This window comes from Rhinopithecus bieti, unplaced genomic scaffold, assembly GCF_001698545.2.
Source record: "Rhinopithecus bieti isolate Rb0 unplaced genomic scaffold, ASM169854v2 scaffold_21412, whole genome shotgun sequence".
In the NCBI taxonomy this organism is placed as follows: Eukaryota; Metazoa; Chordata; class Mammalia; order Primates; family Cercopithecidae; genus Rhinopithecus; species Rhinopithecus bieti.
The window spans coordinates 1,037,663-1,047,161 of record NW_016811643.1 but is presented as its reverse complement, the minus strand read 5'-3'; the positions used below and the strand labels follow the sequence as shown (position 1 = coordinate 1,047,161).

General features: G+C 43.0%; 1 protein-coding gene across 1 annotated transcript in view; it reads right to left on the bottom strand.

Moving 5' to 3' along the window:
* FCHSD2 (FCH and double SH3 domains 2) overlaps positions 1-9,499 on the bottom strand; it is a 320,741-nt gene continuing 311,242 nt past the window's right edge. Inside the window, exons 15-20 of the mRNA XM_017894322.1 lie at positions 6,751-6,834; positions 6,451-6,628; positions 5,925-6,145; positions 4,767-4,896; positions 4,136-4,218; positions 1-2,125 (exon numbers count right to left, since the gene is read on the bottom strand). Of these exons, the coding sequence (XP_017749811.1) occupies positions 2,042-2,125; positions 4,136-4,218; positions 4,767-4,896; positions 5,925-6,145; positions 6,451-6,628; positions 6,751-6,834 (780 nt within the window). The 3' untranslated portion in view covers positions 1-2,041. The remainder of the gene's footprint in view (positions 2,126-4,135; positions 4,219-4,766; positions 4,897-5,924; positions 6,146-6,450; positions 6,629-6,750; positions 6,835-9,499) is intronic.

Sequence of the window (9,499 nt, the reverse complement as noted above, 5' to 3'; positions counted from 1 at the left end):
CATAATTCCATTTTTTTTAATTACTCAACATTTTATACATAATAAATACAAACTTTTTACAGCCACTGTAAAGAAAGCACATCTGCACAGAGGCTCCCTCCGAGCCCTGACCTGTGCACTGTGGTGCTGGATTCCATGTCCTGGATGGAGGGGTTATTTTTTAAAAAGGAGGCATATTTTCACAACTTTGTTTTTTAAAATAAAATTAGCAGCTCTTCCAAAAAATATTTTAAAATACAACAAAAGATTTCAAATAACCGTCTGAGGTTGTGGAAAACCCAAATTCAAGGACAATTTGGCTAGCTAAAGAGAGAATACAAGACTGGGTGGCAAGAACTGCTCTATTTAATAAGCATTTGAAGATTTTTTAATATGTTAGCAAACTTTAAAATCTTAAAAAACCACCCTTTTAATTTCTTTTTTAAACTTAAGAATAAGTTTGATAAACACAAAAGACCTCAAATAGATCAACAGGTTAAGAAGTGTAAAAAACAACAACAACAACAAAAACCCCCAAATCATGAAGAAGATTCATCAATGGGTATTGTCACTGAAGTGATCAAAGAACTAAAAATTTCTTCAGTTATGACCTTACTTTTGGTCAAAAATCCCATGGGGACATTTGGTGAGCATTTCAAGTTTTTTAAGATTCTTAGGAGGGATGGAGTTTTCAAAGCATAATGCAACTTTTAGATTAAATTCTGCAAATTTGATTTCTTAACCTAGAAAACAAAAAACAAAACCACAACCAGCAAACATCCCGTAGTCCCCAGGTATTGCGCTCCCTACCTTCTACAGCAGCAGACAGCGGAGAGTCAGTACCTGACTCGGGGGCACCTGCTGTTGTAGGCTTGCTGGCCTGCAAAGAAGGCCACTCCTGGTTTTCCCTGTGACACACAGAAGACACTTGTCTTTTCCTGGTCAATCTGTACTTGTGCAGGGTGTGTAATCCTTCAGTCCTTTCTCACAGGAAGCTGGTTTCCTCCATGGGCCCCCAGGTTCTTCCTTCCAAGGAAATGTCAGGGTAGTGGGACCTGGAAGCTCCATTTTTCACCGTAGCAGTTGGTCTGGACTAGCCACAGCGTGGCTGTCTGGGCCGGTCTGCTGGCTGCTGGGTTGGGAATAAAATAATGCCAGGGGCCTCTCCAGTAGAGAAGCTCAACAATGCCGGTATGTGTCCTCAACTTATCTAGACATTCAGATTCTAAGCATACTGGTAAGAAGAGTATATATATGCTGTAAAAATTAAGATGAAAAATACCCAAATAAAAAAGAACATTATATTGGCTAATTTCAGATCCGGAAGCTCCATTTCTGCTTTAGCCATAGCCTCCTTTCTATTAGTCTATGTGATGGACAAGACGTGGCTATTAGTTCAGCCCCTCCATATTAGCTCCGCTAATTCTAAATAAATGGCACAGATATTAATACGAAGGACACTGTTATTTTAAGTCTGTTAGTGGTGGAAGAGATGTGGATTAATGCAATTGGGGCTAAATTCAGGGCAGTCCAATTTTTCCCAATAAGGTTTCACTTTCTCAGTCTGGGGAGTAACCTTGGGGAGGAGCCAGCCTCTCCTGAAATCCCTCCTTCTGTTTCCTTATGTAGCCAACATGATCTGATTAATTCTCAGAGCAAAACCCACTTGAAGAAAGATGAGAATCTTTGCCACATCCTTGCAGTCACAGTAATATACTGTACGAGTGCACATGATCGTAGGGACTGTGCCCTGGAATGAGGCCTGGTCTTGAGTCTCATATAAAAACAGACCACTGTTAGGCATGAGGGCTGCCCCCCTCTTTGCTCCTAGGGTCTGCTAGGATTTGTGCTATGGTAGGAAAGATGACATAGAAAATGACAACCAAAAAAAGGCACGAAATATTCAAAACGTGGGAGGAGTCTACCAGGCCACCCAGTCACAAATAATCCTTGTTTTTGCTCTGTTCAAGAGTCATCATCATGCAAAGGTGCCTAAAAACAAGACTGGCCAAACTCCAAGCCTGGCCTTGATTGTAGCAGTAATGGATGGGCAAGCCCATCATCACACCAGTGTGATTTCCACATCTTCTATCTTCTCTGCTGGCCTTCGGTGATTCTGCGTAGGTGGAGGGGGAGCTGCCCGGACCTGAGCAGGAAACAGTTACGTAGATTGTCAGTCAGTTCCTGACTCAGTATCTGAAGCATCCCCAAAACCTAATCACTCATCTGTCCAAGGACGTGGGCACCTTAGGGGTCTCAGAAATGTTGTGAGCACATGCTTTCAACCTAGTCTTCACTGTTTCCTACACTGAGAAGCAGTTGTTCTCAGTGAAATATCAAGCCCACAAATCAGCTTCTTGTCTAGGCTAAAAACCTCATGGGTGGCACAAGAGTCGCATGACTAAGATCGTAGCACATCCTCCAAAGCAAAGGTCTGGTTGGAAGCAAGGGAGAGCAATGCTTAGAGAAATGAAACATTTCAGCATGTCTTGGGAAGAGAGTTACAAAAGGTAAGGCTAGAAAGGTAGGCTGGGGTTAAGTCGTGAAGGGCCTTGTTAAACCATGTTTAAACATCTGCTTTAAGAAGAAAAAAATCTGTGCTTTATTCTGTAGGCAAAAGAGGAGTTTTTGATGGATTTTAAGCAATATCAGATCAGTGAAAAGATGACTCAGGTAACAATTAGAGAAAAGATCAGAGGCAAGCAAGAGTCCAGGTACGAAGGCAACTTAGGAGACTTTTGTAGTCCTCTGAATGAGAGTTGACAATAGCCGAAATGAGGGTACTGGCAGTAGGGGAAGTAGAGAAGTGTAAAGATTTGCGAGCTGTCTGCAAGGTATATCTGGCAGGATTTGGGAATGACTGTGGGAGGCAGGGGTGGGAGGTATTAAGAATGATGCCAGAACACCAGTAGGATAGGGGTTCCATTTACCAAGATAGGCAATATGGAAAAAGGAACATGTCTGGGAGGGAACACAACTCATTTTTGCTGAGTTTTGGGGATCTGGGACATATAAACGGAGACATCCACAAATCTGAAGCTCAGTGAAGAGATCGTATTGGCAGTTACAAATCTGTAACTTGCTGGTATATAAATGGTTATCATAGCTGTGGAAGCAGATGAGGTCATTTGGTAAGAGTGCTTTCAACAACTTCAAGAGAAGCAGCCCAGGGACAGAACAATGAGAAGTATCAGCAGAGACAGGTGGAGGCAAGGCTGCAAAGGTCCACAGAAAGGTAGGACCAGAGAGGAAGAAAGCAAACGAGGCAAATGTGGTAGAGAAGCACATCAGCCCACTGCTCTCTGTTCCCACTCTTACCCACCAGTCCATGCTGCCAACACCTCTTTCTTCGATGCTGCCCCAGTCTCCTAATTGCTCCCTAGGTCCTTTCTGCCAGCCTCCATCCATCCTCCACTTAGCTGCCATAGCGATGCTATAAAAATGCACCAGCCACAACACTGTCCAGCTTACCACTTTACAATGGCTTCCTATCTCATTTGGGATAAAGACTCAAGTCCTTAAGAAGGCACTCAATACATATTTGCTGAATGAATGAAGCCAAAGGAAGCCAGTGGTAAAGGAATGGTATCAAAAGCTAATGGGGTCAAGGAAAATAAAATTGCAAAGTATCCAACTGGATTACCAATGTGCAAGTCATGATCTTGGAGTACAGTGGTGGTTGGAATGCAGATGGCAGTAGAGTGAAGGGTGAGGAGAGAGGTAACTTTGCTATAATATATTTACCCGGAGGATAAACGCTCTTTAAGGCCATGAAGTTAGCTTATTATTTCATCTCAGTATTCCTCAAAGAGGCAAACAGAGGCCTGGAAAATTAAATGTTTACTGAAAAAAGTGTTTCACAATTAGCCCGCTTTAATGCTCATAAAGCTTGTTCTAATCTAAATACACTTTCATAGCCATCATCTTGCAATCTCACTGTGGCTCAGTGAAGAAAGTTCCAGTGTAGATTAAATGTTCCAAGATGAGTTGATTTCTATGGCCTTCCTTTTCAATAGCTCTTTTTACCTTCCCAAACCCAGTTCATCTTTGTTTGGCAGAGTCAGTGACAACGTAGGGGCCACGGGGAAACATTAATTCCTTCCTTTCAATTTGGAAGAACTATGCATTCTATAATCCTGCAAGATAAGAGACTTACAGGTCGCAGTTTGCCATGTGAGGTCTCAGGCGTATGCCTTGATGCCTGAGAGAATCCTGGTGACTCAGCATGAAGGCTGTTTTCTAAGGGAGAAAACCAAAGAAGTTCATTTTACTTGAGTTGTTGAACAATAAAAATGCCGATGCAAGGCTGGCATGGTGGCTCAAGCCTGTAATCCCAGCACTTTAGGATACTGAGGCAGGAGGATTACTTGAGGCCAGGAGTTCAAGGCTGCAGTGAGCTATGATCCCGCCACTGCACTCTAGGCTGGGTGACAGAATAATACCCTTTCTCCACAAAAAATACAAAAATTAGCTGTGTGTGGTAGTGCATGCCTGTACTCCTAGCTACTAGGGAGGCTGAGGCAGGAGGATCACTTGAGCCTAGGAGTTAGTTATCACTTGAGCCACTTGGTTAGGCTGCTGTGAGCCTACTGAACTCCAGCCTGGGTGTCCAGCCTGAACTCATGCCACTGAACTCCAGCCTGGGTGTCCAGCCTGGGTGACAGAGCGAGACTCTGTCTCCAAAAAAAAGAAAAAAAAAGCAAATGCAGTTTTGTTTGCCCTTCAGGCGAATATGCAGATTTCTGAAGTGAAAATGCATTTAGATCCATGCCCAGGAGAACCCTTACCGTTTGCTGAAGGAGACCGGGGAAAGTACAGGGAGCTCCTCTTATCTGGGCTGGGGTAGGGGCTGCTGGGAGGCTGGTCATACAATGGCAGTGGAGGCAGGGAGGCGTGTGGCTTGGGGGAAGGAGAGATCTGCAGCAAAGGGAAGTGAGGTTACCTGGTGCTTCTGCCCAGGAAGGACAGCCTGGCTGCTTCTCTGACTGCTCTGTATACATCCCTTTTCTCTGAAGCTAAGCTGACTATTGAAACTTGTCAACCTCATTAGAAGCAACTGAGCATTAAATAACCACCTCAAGCCCCAATTTTGCATTGCACTTCACTTTTTCCTCTTACAGATCTCATCACATTACTGATTTTAGTTTGTCTTAAACAGTTATCAAGTGAAGCCACTCTCTAGGGTTCTATTGAAAATGTACCAAATAGGTCAATTCAGTAAACTTAGCAAAGAACACCAACAACAAAAGGAACAAGTTGGATTTTTTAGGGTGAAGATAAAATACCTTGATGAATTTCTGACTTCCCCAGGTTTTGTGCATGTTAGGCTAAGGGTCACAATCACCATGCAAACAAAATTGGCAAACATGTTCCTTCTTCCTCTACCTGTCTGGCCTGCAATGATAGATCCCTGAGGGGACAAACTAAACTCTGACTGAATTAGAGTTTCCTTTAAAGGCTGTTTCCCTGTGATAAACTAAGTCTAGGATCACTTGAGTGGGGATTAGGGGCTCTGGCAGGCTCATTAGTTCTCTGAAATAGATTGGCAGGACCTGGACTAGGCAAGGAGGCTCTGACAGTGAGGGAGAGAGAGAGCCAGCTAGGAGTTTTACTACGTAAATTAACCACAGAGCAACGCCTTCCCTCTTCGGTTTGTTTTTCTCCACCTAAATGATCTTTGGTATGTCACATATAATTTGGCATTTTGGTTAACCGATTCAGGGAAGAGAATGTGGGAAGATGGAGGTGTGGGAGGATGGCCATATTCCACAAGGGACTGACTGAGAAGTCTCTGGTTTCCCAAATTCAGTTGTGCAGACACTGGCAACCAAAGACCGGTGAGGGTAAGGCAGAGACTACAGCCCACTTTTGTGTGAATTCACAGACCCCTTGGGAGCAATTTTCTTTAAACATCTTTTAATTCAACCGTCTCCCCTCTCAGGTACCTGAATCTCTCTCATCCATGGAGTATCACCATTTTCTGAGGCTGAAAGTTCTTCCACTAGCACGGATGGGAAAACTCCAATACGCCCATTGAATTCCCCTTCCCAGAAGCCATCGTCGTCTTGGTTTTCTTTGTTCAAGATACGGATTATTGCTCCCTCAGGAAAAGATAACTCATCATCTGTCTGGCCCTCATAATCATAAAGTGCTTTCACAAAACAGACTAGGGAGCAAGAGAAAAACAAATCTGGTAAGATAATTAATAGCCGGTTGCTTCTGCAACTACCCCTATGCTCACATGACAACTAAAACAGCATCATACAGAATAGGATTAAAGTTGTAATTTTTTTACTCACTGATGATTAATTTTAGGGTTCTACTGTGCATGACAAATGTGACCATATAAAGAAGAGCATATTATAGGACAGGGGGAAAGTTGTGCTTTTTATCCTAGTGAAGGCTTACTCCAGGGCAATACAGTTTAGGTCAAATGTGACCAAATAAAGAGTGCCTTGTTTCAGTCTTTACCACTGGCATCTCCGTTGAGGCTGCCTGAAACGAGTTCTGCTTCCGTGGAATTGCTGGACGTGTGTGACCGACTGTCCAAAGTGGCCAGGGACTGCAGCATGCTCAGGAGGCTGTTTGAGGTGGGAAACTGTAGGTACTTTTCTGGCACATAACCCACTTGGCCAACTTTATTTCGAGCCTGGGTAAAAGACATGTGACAAAACAAGTTTACACACACACAATTTAGACAGGGCACAACAAAGACCAAAACGAACTCCTAAAAATGTCACAAGAAGGGGCGATATGAGCAAAGGAATATACCTTTACCCAGTCTTCCATATCTCCATCTTCAATCACTTCTAACACCTCATGTTCCTCAATGGTCAACTCATCTGGTTGAGAAGCCTGCAATGTAGGATGGTCATGGACAAAATTAAAAAGGTTAGATAAGGAGCAGATGTGAGCTGATCATGACAAAAACTGGGGATCAAAATATTGAAATGATATTGAGAAACATGTTGAACATAAAAATTTAAATGCTGTAAAACTTTCATAATAAGGTGAAGTTTTACTTTAAAAAACTAAACAGAATAAAACCATAATAAAAACCGAAGAAACTGAATCCTAAAGAGGCAGTGAGGTTCAATGAACAGAACATGTGAGCCTGCGCAACATAGCGAGATCCCCATCTCTACCAATAAATAAATAAATAAATAAATAAATAAATAAATAAATAAATAAAATTAGGCATGGTGGAACGTGCCTGTAGTCACAGCTACTCGGGAGGCTGAGGTGGGAGGATCGCTTGAGCCTGGGAGGTTGAGGCTGCAGTGAGCCATGAGCATGCCACTGCACTCCAGCCTGGGCAACAGAGCGAGACCCTGTCTCTAAAAAAACAAACAAAAAAAGACAGCACTTCTTGGAAGTAGAGGACCTGGGTTCCAACTCCAGCTTCTGTATCAAGTTATTCAACTTGATGCCTCCATTTCTTTGAAATGACAATCCTGCCATTTTCTGGAGGATGTGAGTCAATGTGGGATGAATAAGCACAGAAGTGTGATGATTTGGGAAGCAAAGGCAAAGGAGAAGGCACTGAGTTGGAACTGCTACCAGAGGGCTCCCATGCACAAGCATGCAGTGAAAATGCAAAGAACTATGTACATGAATTTGATGATAGTGGGTGCAGTGCCTAGGATTGATCTGGAAACACTATAAAGCAGTGGCTAAAAGAAGAAAATTGTAGGAAAGGAAATGATTGAGATCAGTCATGGTTTGGATTTCTTATGCTCTAACTTAACTGTGTGGAGACTGAGCTGATCCACTTGCATGCTACTGCACAAGCTGCTAACCATAATGGTTTTCTTTTTTATCCCTGACAATAGCAGTCCACCAGCATCAGCCACCCACATGTTGCCCTAGAGAATGCCAAATCTGTAAATGCTCTGAGGCTCCACAGAGGGGCTGGAAAGTCCACGTGGCTTTGCTTCCTAACAGCCTTGCCTGTCACGTGTAATAGGCAGGGGCCTGCTGTCTTCTGGCTCTCTAGAAAACAGTCTTAAAAGCTTTTCCCAAGTCCCAAGATGGGTTAAAACCATCACTTAAAACCATAAAGTTTTTAAAATCTCACAATCTCAAAGTGTAAAATTAACTCCAAGTTACACAAACAAAATAAGGCAAAAAAAAGGGGTCATTTTCAAGATCAATTTCCCATTTTATGAACATTAAAACATTTCATCAAAATCCAGATTCTGGATGTTGCCATAGCTCCCTGAGACAGAAAAATAATATTGAGGATGGCTGACCAGTCACAGAATACTCGAGGGCCAGATTTTAAATTAACTCTTATCTCAAAACGTAAGGAAAAAACCCCACTCATTTACCCTTGATAGCTTTTCCAATGGAATGCCTTCACTACTCTGAAACCACAATATGCCTTGGATATGCCAGCAAAAGGCACTTTTGTAATAAAAATGTTTTCCATGGCAAGACCTAAAAAGTATCAACGCAACCAGACGTTAATGTATGTGATAGCAAACCAGGGAGGTAGTACACTTTCAAATAAACTGCTGCCCTTAAAAAAAGCTATGGAGAGGCTGAGTGAGGTGGCTCACGCCTGTAATCCCAGCACTTTGGGAGGCCAAGGTGGGTGGATCACTTGAGGCCAGGAGTTTGAGACCGGCCTGGGCAACATGGCAAAACCCTGTCTCTATGAAAAATACAAAAAATCAGGTGGGTGTGGTGGCCCGCGCCTGTAATCCCAGCCATTTGGGAGGCTGAGGTGGGAGGATCACTTGAATCAGGGAGGCAGAGGTTGCAGTGAGCCAAGATCACACCACTGCACTCTAGCCTGGGCGACAGAGCAAGACCCTGTCTCAAAAAAAAAAAAAAAAGAAAAAAGCCATGGAGGTCCGTGCAAGTTTTTCAGCACTGCAGCACTAGTTGTCCAATGTAAGCAGACACTAGCTTGATCATCCCATCCTAAAGCAGTGATGACCAATTCTTCCACCTAACAAGGTAGAAATTCTTTGTGTGGCAATCAAGACCCTGCAGTTTGGTCCCTGTGGGCCTCTTGACACTTTGGCCCCTGCACATTATTCCTATTCTCTGAGCATACCATGTTCTTCCTTGCCTCTGTGCTTTTATCAAGTGTTCTTCCGTCCAGCAGGCTCTGTTCCCTCTTTCCTATCTGATGAGCAGACTTAGATTACTGTGGGTTTAAGTCCAGCTTCAGTATGTTTTTATGGGCAAGTGACTGTAAAATACCTTTGAACCTCAGTTTTCTTTTTTCCTGTTAGAATATAAGCTCCATGAGAGCAGAGATTTTTGTCTATTTTGATCAATGCTATACCCCAGAGCCTAGAAAAGCCCACAGCACTGATACACGGAAAGTGCTCAAGCACTGTTGAATGAATGGGGTGCTTGATAATATCTTCCTCATAGGGTTACTGAAGGGATTACAAATAAATAAATAGATAGATAGACAGTAGTTACGATTACTTTTGATTTGAGACTGAGCGCATATGTTTTCCCAGACTACTCATGATGAGTAAGCTGCTCCTCCTTTTGTTCT